Here is a 15,034-nt window from a genome sequence, read left to right on the forward strand (position 1 = left end):
CGCAAATATAATTTTTACAACTGCATAATTTCCAAGCAGACAAAGTTTCGCGTCCCCCCCCAGAGATCTCTGGCGCCCCCCCAGGGCATCTTTTTTTTGTAAACTGAAAATGAGCTGCACATTCGTAGATCTAGGTTAGCGTCAATCCATAGTTTAACTCCCACAACAGATATTTACAAACATCACGCAAATTATATTTTGACTCATGTATTGAGAAAAACCGTTGCACGCAAATTATTATTATTATTGTTATTATAATAATTATTATTATAATTATTATAATTATTATTATTAATATCTATTATTATTATATATTATTTTGTATTATTATTATTAATATTACTATTATTATTATTATTATTATTATTATTATTATTATTATTATTATTATTATTATTATTATTATATACATTAAATGTAGTGCTTTATGATTGAATATATTTCTGGACTTATACAGGATTGCTATTGACTTTGTATCGATTCTTTACTTGTAAAATTGAAAAAATAACAAAAAATATTGTTTAAAAAGAAAAACACAACACCTCGTGTCTGTGTCCGACACATCAAAATACAATGATTTTATTTTGTAGGAGTCTACCGGAAGTGCGTGAGCGTGACGCGGCGTCTTGACGGATCCCTTTGTTGGCTCCGGGGGGCGTGGCCAGCGGGAAGGGGGCGGGGCCTCGGCTTTTTGAGGACGTAGACAAACAGGAGTCTTCCCAGTCCAGAACCAGCAGGAACCAGGACCCCGTCCAGGACCAAGTAGACCCGAACCAGGACTAGAACCTGAACCAGAACCAGGACCAGCAGGAACCAGAACCAGAACCATGGTGGCCAAACAGAGGATCCGCATGGCCAACGAGAAACACAGCAAGAACATCACGCAGAGGGGGAACGTGGCCAAGTCCACGGTGAGTCCAAGAACTGGTCCTGGTCCTGGTCCTGGTCCTGGACCCGGGACCAGACCTGGACCAGACCTGGACCAGACCTGGTCCTGATAGAAAATTGATAGAAAAAAGATTTTCAAATTAAAAGCGGATCAATGAGAGTGAACGGAATCAGACTGATCAATAGTGGCCACGGTTACGTGATTGTTTTTTAATTCTGAATTAAATAACTCCGAATTAAACTATCCTGTTTTGGGGGTCCCGGTTCTGCAGGTCCAGGTTTCTTTTATTTAATTTTTTAATTTATTTATTCTTGTAATTTATTAAATTTTTCTTATTTTTTTTTCTTATTTTTTGTTTGGTTTTTGTTTAGTTATTTTCTTTTCCTTTTTTTTAATATTTTTTTAATTTATATTAATTAATTAATGCATTTTTTTAACTTTTTTTTTTGTTCTTTTTTGTCTTTTTTTGTTCTTATTTATTTTTATTTATTACATTTTTCTTATTTATTTAATTTTTTGAATGAGTGTATACATGATCGCGGAATTATTCGATTCAAATTTAAAATCGGAATTAACCAGGACCAGTTCTAGACTAGAACTGGTCCTGGTCCTGGTCCAGACCTGGTCTTGGTCCAGACCAGCAAAGACCAGGGGCCGGATTCACAAAACATTCTTAAGAAAAAAATCTTCTTAAGTGTCATTTTTTTCTTAAGAAGAAAAAAGAGAAGAAGTCATATTCTCCAAAAAAGTTCTAAGTAGTTTCTCAACTTTCTTCTTAAGAAAAAACGTTAAAATGTCTCATTTTTAGTCAAAAAATCTCATTACACTTAAAAGAAAGGTCATTACCAGAAACATAACTTGTTATTTGACAATTTTCACCTGTTTCAAGTAAATTTTCACTTGAAATAAGTAGAAAAATCTGCCAGTGGAACAAGATTTATCTTCTCATTACAAGCAAAAAAATCTTGTTCCACTGGCAGATTTTTCTACTTATTTCAAGTGAAAATCTACTTGAAACAGGTGAAAATTGTTGTTTTTTCCAGTGATGAGTCTTGTTTTAAGTGTAATGAGATTTTTTTTTTTTTTTACTAAAAATGAGACATTTTAACTAGAAATAAGACAAATATTCTTGTTAAGATTTTGAATTTTCTCAGTGCTGGGGCCGGATTCACAAAACATTCTTAAGAAAAAAAATCTTCTTAAGTGTCATTTTTTTCTTTGGTTCAGTCTTATGAAGAAAAAAGAGAAGAAGTTATATTCTTCAAAAAAGTTCTTAAGTATTTTCTCAACTTAAGTTTCTTCTTAAGAAAAAAACGTAAGAATAAATGTTATTCTTGAAATAAAAGTTCTCAAATTTGTTCTTGACTTTTTTCTTAACTTTGAGACAACCTTGACCTGTCTTAACATTTCTTCTGTGAAAATGTAATAATAATAATAATAATAATAATAATAAGCCTTTAAAATCACCTTTTTCAACACATTTTAGACAAGTTTAGACTAGTAGGTCATAGTTTGAGGATATACTTTGTAATTAATTACACAAAGAGCCTGTTAACTGTTAGTTAGCATGTTAGTTAGCGTGGTAGTTAATTATTATTAATTTTCCCCAATAGTATTTTTTTTCTCACATTAATCTCATCCACCATAACCTTGAAAAGTTCCTGCATCTCTTTTTCTCCTTCTCCATGTTTAGTGAGTGACTGACGGTTCAGACCAAACTACCTATAAATGTTGTTTGTTGGCGCGTGCAATGACATATTAAGAAGTTCTTAAGTAGGAAAAATAAGAAATGCGTAAGAAATTACTTCTTAAGACGGTTCTTAAGAAAATATTGAGGAATTGCACTTAAGAACTTTCTTATGAACTTCTTAATTTTAGATCTTAAGACATTTCTTAAGATCGTTCTTAAGAACATTTTGGTGAATCCGGCTCCTGGTCCAGGTCTGGTCCAGACCTGGTCCTGATCGGGGTTCGATCGCTGATCAATAACATTGACAGGTTTCTAATTGATAGAAAAAATATTGTCAAATTAAAAGCAGATCAATGAGAGTGAACAGAATCAGACTGATCAATAGTGGCCACGGTTACATGATTGTTTTTTAATTCTGGATTAAATAATTCCGTCCCAGGTCGGGTTCTGGGGGTCCCGGTTCTGCAGGTCCAGGTTTCTGCAGGTCCAGGTTTCTGCAGGTCCCGGTTCTGCAGGTCCCGGTTCTGCAGGTCCCGGTTCTGCAGGTCCCGGTTCTGCAGGTCCCGGTTCTGCAGGTCCAGGTTTCTGCAGGTCCAGGTTTCTGCGGGTCCAGGTCTGGTTAGAGACAGAAACTGATCGATCTGATTGATCATCGGTGTGGTTTTGATCCCCATCACAAAGATTTTCAAATTAAAAGCGGATCAATCAGAGCAAACAGAGTCAGACTCTGAATTGAAATTGATAATTCAGAATTAAACTACTTTCCTTGGAGTTTACATGGAAATATTAATTCTGAATTGAGGTTTACATGGAAAACACGTTCCTCTACAGGTCTGGGGGTTGGGAAGGTTCTGATTGTTTTATTTTATTTTTTTAATTTAATTCATTTTATTTTTTATTTTTGTTTGTTTTTTGTTTAGTTTTCTTTTCTTTTTTTAAATTAAAACTTTTTAAATTTATTTTTTAAATGTATTTTAAAAATTTATATTAATGAATTTTCTTTTTTTTAAATGAGTGTAAACATGATCGAGGAATTATTCTATTCGGATTTAAAATGGGAATAAACCAGCCACTTCAGAATTAAGTTTAATTCAGAATGGCCATTTTCATTTGGAATTAGATGTTTACATGGTAATTTTTACTCATTTTAAATCGGATTTAATTTTTATTCTGAATTAAACTTCCCATGTAAACGCACTGAAGGAGTGAACAGAATCTGATCGATCAATGATCAATATGTTTCAGAGGAACCTGGTGGAGGAGAAGGGGGTGGGGCCTTGGCTGCTGGCGCTCTTCATCTTCGTCGTGTGTGGATCCGGTGAGTCCACTTCCTGTTCCTTTCACAGTAAAAGACCCACTTCCTGTTCATTTCACAGTAAAATACCCACTTCCTGTTCCTTTCACAGTAAAAGACCCACTTCCTGTTCCTTTCACAGTAAAAGACCCACTTCCTGTTCCTTTCACAGTAAAAGACTTACTTCCTGTTCCTTTCACAGTAAAAGACCCACTTCCTGTCCCTTTCACAGTAAAAGACCCACTTCCTGTTCCTTTCACAGTAAAAGACCTACTTCCTGTCCCTTTCACAGTAAAAGACCCACTTCCTGTTCCTTTCACAGTAAAAGACCCACTTCCTGTCCCTTTCACAGTAAAAGACCCACTTCCCGTTCCTTTCACAGTAAAAGACCCACTTCCTGTCCCTTTCACAGTAAAAGACCCACTTCCTGTCCCTTTCACAGTAAAAGACCCACTTCCTGTTCCTTTCACAGTAAAATACCTACTTCCTGTTCCTTTCACAGTAAAATACCTACTTCCTGTTCCTTTCACAGTAAAAGACCCACTTCCTGTCCCTTTCACAGTAAAAGACCCACTTCCTGTCCCTTTCACAGTAAAATACCCACTTCCTGTTCCTTTCACAGTAAAAGACCCACTTCCTGTTCATTTCACAGTAAAAGACCCACTTCCTGTCCCTTTCACAGTAAAAGACCCACTTCCTGTCCCTTTCACAGTAAAAGACCCACTTCCTGTTCCTTTCACAGTAAAAGACCCACTTCCTGTTCCTTTCACAGTAAAAGACCCACTTCCTGTCCCTTTCACAGTAAAAGACCCACTTCCTGTCCCTTTCACAGTAAAAGACCCACTTCCTGTCCCTTTCACAGTAAAAGACCCACTTCCTGTCCCTTTCACAGTAAAAGACCCACTTCCTGTCCCTTTCACAGTAAAACACCCACTTCCTGTTCCTTTCACAGTAAAACACCCACTTCCTCTTCCTTTCACAGTAAAATACATACATCCTGTTCCTTTCACAGTAAAAGACCTACATCCTGTTCCTTTCAAAGTAAAAGACCTACTTCCTGTCCTTTTCACAGTAAAATACCCACTTCCTGTTCCTTTCACAGTAAAAGACCCACTTCCTGTCCCTTTCACGGTAAAAGACCCACTTCCTGTCCCTTTCACGGTAAAAGACCCACTTCCTGTCCCTTTCACGGTAAAAGACCCACTTCCTGTCCCTTTCACAGTAAAAGACCTACTTCCTGTTCCTTTCACAGTAAAAGACCCACTTCCTGTTCCTTTCACAGTAAAAGACCCACTTCCTGTTCCTTTCACAGTAAAAGACCCTCTTCCTGTTCATTTCACAGTAAAAGACACATTTCCTGTTCATTTCACAGTAAAAGACCCACTTCCTGTCCCTTTCACAGTAAAAGACGTACTTCCTGTTCCTTTCACAGTAAAAGACCCCACCCCATCACTTCCTGTTGGATCATTGATCAACTTTGATCAGTTTGAATGTTTTTCACAAATAATTTTGTGGTTTTTATTCCTGTTTTTGATCGTCAAATCAAAATAATAATAATGTTGACAAGCCCCGCCCCCTGCTGACGTCACGGTGGGGGCGGGGCTTGTTCAGGGGGCGGGGCTTGTCCTTGTACAGGTCAGGCTGCTCTGGTCACTACGACCTGCTTAGGTGTTTACCGGGTCAACTGAGCGCGCTCAGTGTGAACATTGATCAGGAGAACAGATCAATCAGACCGATCAGCAACTGATCAATCAGGCTGCTGATCAATCACACCGATCAGCAACTGATCAATCAGGCCGATCAGCAGCTGATCAATCAGGCCGATCAGCAGCTGATTAATCTGATTGATTAATTCTGTCCAACTTAATTTAGGAAAAATCTCAACATTTTTCACTGTAAATTTATTCAGTTTAAACAAGAAAAAAACTGAATTTAGATCCAAGAATTGAGGTTTTATATATTTATATTTCCTCAAATTCATAAGTTTACAAATATTCATTTCGTTAACAGTACGTTGGAAACTGCTAATCAAATAGTCTTTTTTTTTTTTAAAACATTTGACATAAAGCGCATTTCTAAAGATCAACCATTACAATCATTTTAACATTTTAACAGGGGATCGTATAGTGGTTTTAACTTTTACAATGAATTCAATTTGACATATTTTTAAGCTTCATTTAACCAACATACCGGTAGTCCTTTTTACATATTTATGAAAATAGAAAAATACAATTACAAAAAAATTGCGACCACAATAAATAACCAGATTGCCTTAAACCAGCCGATAAAACAGACTACATGGATAATGGCAGTGATTTAGCCTGAAAACGTAACTTAATATCATAAAATAAAACAAAACAAAACAAAAAAACACTGAAATAGCCTAGCAACTTCCGTTACATGACTGTGTGTTACAAGAATTATTACATTTGTTTTAATGCCGTTAATAAACTTTTTGCGGAGAGCCAAAAGATGGTGTTTACCGTCATCGGTGATTTTTAAATCTGGGTACAGAGAGCGAAATAACCGGAGTCAAATTCCTTGTCGGATAATGTTCAAACTTGGCCAATGAAGATGATTCTGATTCTGATTAACGGTAATAAAAGCAGAGACCTGAACTTACCCATGACCACCAGCAGAGGGCGCTGTTGGACTCGTCATTGCAGGACACTGATTTACAGAAACCGAAACAGATTTCACAGGAAAAAAAACAGTAGCCAATAGAATAATTCCGCGATCATGTATACACTCACAGAAAAAAATAAAAAAATGGTATAAAATAAATTAATTAATTCAAAAAATAAATACATTTAAAAAATGTAAAATATTTTTTTTTAATAAAAAAATAAATAAATAAAATGAAAATAAATAAGTAAAACAAGTGTCTACACTAACGTCTACAGCCCCCTGACTTTGACTTTGTGCAAAAACAAAATCGTTTGTGCTACTTTAGTTTTGAAGATATAACGGGTTAATTAAGACACAATGACGTCACCCAAAGCAGGAACATAATACTTTGTCACTCAAACATGTCTGACTCTGGTCTGACCAATGGGGAAGCTCCGCCCACTGCGGGATGTTTGTGTCAAAATGATTCAATTAAAAAAAAATAAAAAATCACTTCAAATCGAAAAAAAATATTTTCAATCCAGAAAAAAGTGTTCAAATTCAATTTTTTTGGGATCTCAAATATTTTTTGCATTCAAATACTTTTTTTCTTTGAAATTTTTTTTTTACGGAGCCCCTAAAGGGACACGGATTTTAAAAAAATATATATATAATGAGTTTTATGCACATACTCAAACCGTTTATGCACTCACTAAAAAGTTTCACGCACTCTTGCAAAACTTATAAGTGACGGCCTAAAAGTTGTTTTACGTGAGCACGTAAAAACAAGTACATGGGAGTTATATATAATTTTTTTTTTTTTTTTTATTGAAAATATTGTTTTTCATTTTTGAAGCAACTTCTTGATTAAATAATAAAGACACAAATGTCCATCCCATAATAATACGGTCCAAACACAAAAAAACACGACTTCAATCAAAAAAGTTGCTTCAAACAAAAAAACTTCACGTCTATCAAAGAAAACATTTCCAATCAAAGAAAAACGTGTTCAAATGCATTTTTTGAGTCTCAAATATTTTTTTGCATTCAAACACTTTTTTTTCTTTGATTGAAATCTTTTTGAAGTGAAAACATTTTTTAATTAAGAAACAAATCTACCTCCATAGTTCCACTTATGAATTTGAAGAAATATAAATACTATATAAAACCTCAATTTTTGGATCTAAATTCAGTTTTTTTTCTTGCAAAGTAACTTTAAGGCTGAACTGAAACTGAATAAATTTCCAGTAAAAAAAATTTGAGATTTTTCCTAAATTAAGTTGGACAGAATCAATTAATCAGCTGCCGATCGGTGTGATTGATCTGTTCTCCTGATCAATGTTCACACTGAGCGCGCTCAGTTGACCCGGTAAACACGAAACGAAAGATCCTAGAGATAACTTCTGTTCTAATAGATGCTACATAAATATATATGTGTGTATCTGACTCCCGTCTCTCTCTCTCCTGCAGCGATCTTCCAGATCATCCAGTCCATCCGGATGGGCATGTAAGCCCCGCCCACCAGGGGGCGGGGTCTCGGAGGAGGCGGGGCCAAGGGGGCGTGGCCACGGAGGCTCCGCCCCCACCTGCTATAACATTCCTGAACTCTGACAGCTGTCAATCCTGCCCTGACGGACTCCGCCCCCTCACAGGCCCCGCCCACCACCATCATCTCACCTGTGCCTTTCTGTTGGCCGGAGCCGAGGCCCCGCCCACTTCCGGGGGGCGGGGCCTCCCTGACAGGAAGTGACTCTGCCAGGAGGGGGCGTGGCTTCGTTGGTTGTCTGCACCGTGTGCAGCCGGAACATTCCTGACCAATAAAAGCTTTGATTCCAGCAGAACCACGTGTCTGTCTGTGTGGGGGCGGGGCTTCCGGGGAGGGGCGGGGCTTCCTGGGGAGGGGCGGGGCTTCTATGTTCGGATCAGCTGTCCGGATCAATAAGCTCCTATCAGGTTCCATATGGAGGTAGATTTTGTTTCTTAATTATTCAATAACATTTTTTATTTTTTATTTAAAAAAAAAAAATCACTTCGATCAAAAAAATGACAGTTTTTCTTTGATTGTTCCAATCAAAGAAAGAAAGATTTCAAAACTTTTTTCAAATCGAAAAAAAAATGTATATTTTCGATCCAAAAGAAAGTGTTCAAATGCAAGTTTGTTTTATTGAAGTGATTTTTTTTTTTTTTGATTTTTTTTTTTTTAATTGAAAATATTGTTTTTCTTTTTGAAGCAACTTCTTTTTTGATTAAATGATAAAGACACAAATGTCCATCCCATAATAATATGGCCCAAACACAAAACAACACTAATTCAATCAAAAAAGTTGCTTCAAACCATAAAAAACTTCTATCAAAGAAAACATTTTCAATTAAAGAAAAACCGTGTTCAAATGCATTTTTTTGCATTCAAACACTTTTTTTCTTTGATTGAAATCATTTTTTTTTTTTATTGAAGTGAAAACATTTTTTAATTGAAAATATATTTGTTGATTGAAGCAATATTTTTTTGATTAAATAATTAAGAAACAAATCTACTTCCATAATTCCACAGCAACTAAGAATAGAATAGAAAGCCTTTATTGTCATTATGATGATATAATGAGATTAGGCCAATATTGCACATGAATGGATGAGAGAATATTACAGTATAACTGTAGTCCTGGTTCTGTGTTTGGGACTCACTGACTACGTTTCCATGCAGTCAAAATTCAGGTTATTGCTAATATTCTGGTTACTGAAACATTGGGAATATTCCGTTTACATGGTAATTAATCATTCGGGATATCTGGATCAAACCAGCGACGCACGGAGAACATCATGATGCAATTCCCGTCATTTCTGCTTCTTCTTCCTGTATCCAAATCCAAAACAAATGCTGCTTCAACTTTTCTCTCACCTTCTTGTAAATCTTCTATCCCGGTACTTTCTACCGTCTACAAATGCAGAAATGTTCATATCCTTCATTACATTTATGAAGTGATTAGTCTCCTCCTGGTCTTGGTTTCTCCGTGTTTAGAAGAACTTCCTGGAAAAAAGGGAAAAAAAGAGGGAAAAAAGAGATGAAAAAAGAAAGATGAAAAAAGAGACAAAAAAAAGGGAAAAAATAGGAAAAAACATGAAAAAAGAGAAGAGATAAAAAAGAAAAGAGATGAAAAAAGAGGAAGAAAAGGGAAAAAAATGAAAAAAAGATTTAAAAAATGAAAAAAAGAGAAGAAAAAAGAAAGATGAAAAAAGAGACAAAAAAGGGAAAAAAGAAAAGAGATGAAAAAAGAGGAAGAAAAGGGAAAAAAATGAAAAAAAGATTTAAAAAATGAAAAAAAGAGAAGAAAAAGAGGAAAAAAATTGGAGAAAATATGAAAAAAGAGGAAAAAAAAGATGAAAAAAGAGAAAAAAAACCTCTGTGTTTAGAAGAACTTCCTGGACTCAAAAGACCAGGATTCCTTGTGAACAGAGCATGTGCAGAAAACTTCCTGTTCCGTTTGATGGGGATATTCCGTTTGCCGTTTACATGACTGAATATTCAGGTTTTAAAAGGAGTAACCCAGGGGAATATTGGGGTTTTTAAAAACCCGAATATGAGCAAATTGGGGTTATTGCCAATATTCAGGTTTAAAAGGGTTATTGATGCTGGAAACGCAGTCAGTGACAGCAGCGTCTCCGTCCAGCTGGTTCTGATCCCACAGAATTCTGCTGACGGTTCTGTTGCCTAGCAACCGGTTAAAGATTAAACAGCAGAACCGGCTGGATCAGGTCCAGGTCAGACCTGGATCTGGTCCAGGTCCGACCCTGGACCAGATCCAGGTCCGACCCTGGACCGGGTCCAGGTCCGACCTGATCTCCAGTCAGGTCAAATATTGACTTTCCCCAGAGCAGCAGGGCCGGTCCTGGCTACTGTAGCGCCCTGGGCCAACTGTCCCCCCAAAACAAATTAAACATTTTTCAAATAACAAAATAACATATTTGAACCATTTTTCAGACAATAAAATAACTGGAAAAATGGTTCAAATATGTTATTTTGTTACTTGAAAAATTTAAAATATGTTTTGTTGATGAGAAAATATGTTTCTGTATTTTTCTTATTTTTGTGAGGGGGATATATATTGTTTTTCGGCACTACCTTGTTCTCTATAGCTGATATAACATGAATTACTCCTATGTGGGATCAATAAAGTTCTTATTTTTGCCATCTGAGAAAATTAAATATATTATATTTGGTGGTAACTGTTTCCCAAGTATATTAGTGCGTGTGTGAATGAATAAATGAGACGTAAAACGTACATTTCTTTGTAGAAAGACGCTTTATGAAAATAAGTCCATTTACTTGTATTAGTTTACATCAGTCTTGAACATCCAATATGGCGACGACGGTGACGTATCAGCAGCTCCATGGGAGGAGGAGGAGACGTGGATATGGGTTTCTCTGGAATCTGCTGCCCCCTGTGGTCCAGACCTGGTTCTGGTCCAGACCTGGTTCTGGTCCAGACCTGGTTCTGGTCCAGACCTGGTTCTGGTCCAGACCTGGTTCTGGTCCAGACCTGGGGCCGGATTCACCAATATGTTCTTAAGAACGAACTTAAGAAATGTCTTAAGATCTAAAATTAAGAAGTTCATAAGAAAGTTCTTAAGTGCAATTCCTCAATATTTTCTTAAGAACCGTCTTAAGAACTGTCATTTCTAACGAATTTCTTAATTTTATACTTATTTTTCCTACTTAAGAACTTCTTAAAATATGTCTTTGCATTGCACGCGGCAACAAACAACATTTATACAGGTAGTTTAACCCCTTGATTCTTAACCATAGGGCCGCGGCCCACACTTGGGCCGCGAGCGCCCCCTAGTGGGCCGCCAAAAAAAATCTGTTTTCTACGTTTGGGCCGCGGGGGCCGCGGGACTGCATCCCGACCATGTGGTGGCGCTAATGCATTAGTCAGTTGTTACTGACTGCCAGCCGGTGGAGGAGGGAACCCAGAGGAAGAAGACGGGGGAGCTCTATAAAACAGGAGAAATGCTGCAGCACGTTCTATTTACCTCGGACACGCATCTAGCTGCTTTATCCTTTATTATTTTAAGATCCTTTATTTTGCACAAAATAGTTTTAAATCCGCCAGGGTAAGGGATCGTTTACTTGGTCTGCGCCCAGCAGCAACGGGGGAGAGCGAGCGCAGTGTGATCCTTTATTTTCCAGGTATGTTTTAAATTAGTTTAACTGTGGAACGGTGCTCAATAATTTCTTAATATGTTTTAGCTTTGAGGAGAATATTTTTGTGATGTTTTATTAAGTTAAAAAGTATATTTTCTTTGTGTTCAAGAGTAAACACGTGCGTTTTGCCGCCATCTTGTGGAATTACTCAATACTGACATGCGTTGTGCATGAGTGAATGTATTTTATTACATTTCGTTAAGGCAAAGACCATATTTGTTCATGTTAATTGTTAAGTTACTATGTATGTAGCAGTTTTTGTATTAAAAAGGTGAATTTCCCTGAGATAAAGTTAATTTCCACAAGACTTATTGAAGGTAATGAGCTAATAAGAAATTGTTTGTTGCTTGTAGGCTATATTATTGTGTAGCTTTATTAAGATTTTGGTTTGAATGTATTTTACCATTTGTGTACTGCAGGTTAAACCTAAAGTAACTTAAGTGTGCAGTTTACAAATATGATTTAAAATATGGTTTAAACTTAACAGTTTGCAAAGAAGTGTTGATGTAAAATGTGATTTTAAAAAGATAACTAAAAGCTCTGGTTTGAGGAAACACTGTATCACTGGCCTGATCATTTATCCTTTATTTTCCAGTGCAACATACGCCAACACGATGGAGAAATAGCTAAAACGGAAAAATGAAGACGACAACCCCACCAAAAGTAAATTCATGCGCAAGTACAATCCGGACTTCATCAAGTTCAAGCGTTCAAGAGGAAACTTGCTAGGTGGACCAAGATGGCCCAGGAAAAGAGAATGGACATGTTTCCACTTTTGTCGGTCATTTTACAAGACTTCCCCCATGTGAACATCAGTGACTCAGTCTCTCAGCACCTCTCACTGTAACTGGCAGAGAAGTTTGAAGACTACTTTCCTGAGCAGTGGCGGCCTTTGGCATCAGGGGGCCCGTTTCAATATTTAATATGGGGCCCTATTTATTACTATATTTGCCAGCTATGTGTCCTGCGTCCGTGACGCATTATAAGCTGAAAGAACGCAGTAAACGCATACGTGACGCATGGATGCGTTTACTGCGTTGGTGTTATTAGAGTGGGCGGCAGCCGCTGCTGTAGTCGGTGCAGATGCTGGACCAAAGAAAGAGGTCACTTTCGAAAGACTACTGTTACCTTTCTTAATTTCCAGTCCCAGGGTCGGCGCCAGAGCAAATATTCAGAGGGGGCACGAGGCTTAAGGGCGGGCACAAAATCAGCCGTGTAGGAGAGCATTTTAAGGAAAAAAGTGCATTCTCACTGCTTTCCTATTAATAATCTGTCTAAAACAGCATTTCTCAACCTTTTTTTCAGTCCTGACACCTTTCAAAAGTGAATAAAATCTCACGACACCCCAGAGTAAAATATAATTAAAAACCGCACTGCATCGCTCTGACTGTAAATGCATAAATCCTGTTTATTTTGTATCAATAACTTGAACACGATAACTGCACCAGAGTAGAAGTCATCGTTCACTGCTGTGCTTGGTTGCCACGCTGATGGACAGAAACTATGGTGATTTTTAAAAGAAAGACTGCCTAAAGAGACTTTTCCAGCCGGCTTCACGCCGGCTGGAAAAGTGAAGCCTGATTTATGGTTCTGCGTTAAATCGACGCAGAGGCTACGCCTCACATACACACACACGTGTGTGTGTGTGTGTGTGTGTGTGTGTAGACGGCGCCTTTACGGTCGGTGCGCCGTGTTTTAAATACAGAAATGACACAAAACCCGAGGGTGCCTTTCCACACGGCGCCCGTATGGTCGCGTATTTAGGCTATATATGAAATGTCAGAATAGGTAATTTTCTGAAGCAGTCAGACGACACCCCAGGGTTCTGCGACAGTCCAGTCCTATCTCCGAACCGTAGTTGGGAGAGCTGGTATTTAAATACGGTTTCTGGTTCGTTGCTGGTAACCGGCGTTAGGAGTCCGGGGAAATTGCTGTCTCCAAGGAGTACCCATGTCTTGCACTGAGGGCTGTGAAACAACTCCCGTTTACAACTACGTACCCGTGTGAGTCAGGATTCTCCATCGTGGCCACAACTAAGCCCAAAGCCCGAAACAGACTCAGAGCAACGCTGGAGGAAACAGACTCAGAGCAACGCTGGAGGAAACAGACTCAGAGCAACGCTGGAGGAAACAGACTCAGAGCAACGCTGGAGGAAACAGACTCAGAGCAACGCTGGAGGAAACAGACTCAGAGCAACGCTGGAGGAAACAGACTCAGAGCAACGCTGGAGGAAACAGACTCAGAGCAAAGCTGGAGGCGACTCTGAGAGTGAGCCTTTCCCCCATTCCACCCAGACTGGACTGATTGTGACTCAGAGGCCCAAGTGTCTCATTAAGAGGTGAAGATAAAAAGGAAGTTGTATTTTTTTCGTTAATATGTATATGAAAGAAAATAAAGATTATTCTGGTTCTGCTATGCACAAATATAGTTTCATTTGCACTTTATTTCAATTTTATTTACAGTTTATTTAATTTAAAAACATTATTTTGAATGTATTTATTTTACTTTTTATTAATAATAATGGCTTGGTTTTATATAGCTCCTTCAAGGCACCCAGAGCGCTTTTTACAGAGATCATTATTCATTCATACACATCCTCACCGGTGGTGGTAGCTACGTTTGTAGCCACAGCTGCTACGTTAGTAGCCACAGCTGCTACGTTAGTAGCCACAGCTGCTACGTTAGTAGCCACAGCTGCTACGTTTGTAGCCACAGCTGCTACGTTTGTAGCCACAGCTGCTACGTTAGTAGCCACAGCTGCTACGTTTGTAGCCACAGCTGCTACGTTAGTAGCCACAGCTTCTACGTTTGTAGCCACAGCTGCTACGTTTGTAGCCACAGCTGCTACGTTTGTAGCCACAGCTGCTACGTTTGTAGCCACAGCTTCTACGTTTGTAGCCACAGCTGCTACGTTTGTAGCCACAGCTGCTACGTTTGTAGCCACAGCTGCTACGTTAGTAGCCACAGCTGCTACGTTTGTAGCCACAGCTGCTACGTTAGTAGCCACAGCTGCTACGTTTGTAGCCACAGCTGCTACGTTAGTAGCCACAGCTGCTACGTTTGTAGCCACAGCTGCTACGTTAGTAGCCACAGCTGCTACGTTTGTAGCCACAGCTGCCCTGCAGACTGACAGAAGCGTCAGTCGGCCCCTCCAACCACCAAACATTCAAACACATTCACACGGGGCAGGTGGGTAAGGTGTCTTGCCCAAGGACACTACGACAGCCACTGGGACGGAGCGGGATTTGAACTGCTGACCTTCCGATCATTGGACGACCCGCTCTACTGCCATCCATTGATTGATTTATATATTTTTTATTCTGAGTCCTTCCTTTTTTATTTAAGTAAAATCAA

At 38.3% G+C, this 15,034-nt stretch overlaps 1 protein-coding gene across 1 annotated transcript; it reads left to right on the top strand.

The window, feature by feature from the left end:
- The first annotated feature begins 676 nt into the window (after window positions 1–676).
- Window positions 677–8,321, top strand: serp1 (stress-associated endoplasmic reticulum protein 1). The gene is made up of 3 exons (XM_061720004.1): window positions 677–911; window positions 3,825–3,897; window positions 7,951–8,321. Exons 1-3 carry the CDS (start codon window positions 828–830, stop codon window positions 7,989–7,991), a joined length of 198 nt encoding a protein of 65 aa, XP_061575988.1. The 5' UTR covers window positions 677–827; the 3' UTR covers window positions 7,992–8,321.
- Window positions 8,322–15,034: the final 6,713 nt, after the last annotated feature.

The sequence above is a fragment of the Cololabis saira genome, chromosome 4 (genome assembly GCF_033807715.1).
Source record: "Cololabis saira isolate AMF1-May2022 chromosome 4, fColSai1.1, whole genome shotgun sequence".
NCBI classification, from domain to species: domain Eukaryota; kingdom Metazoa; phylum Chordata; class Actinopteri; order Beloniformes; family Belonidae; genus Cololabis; species Cololabis saira.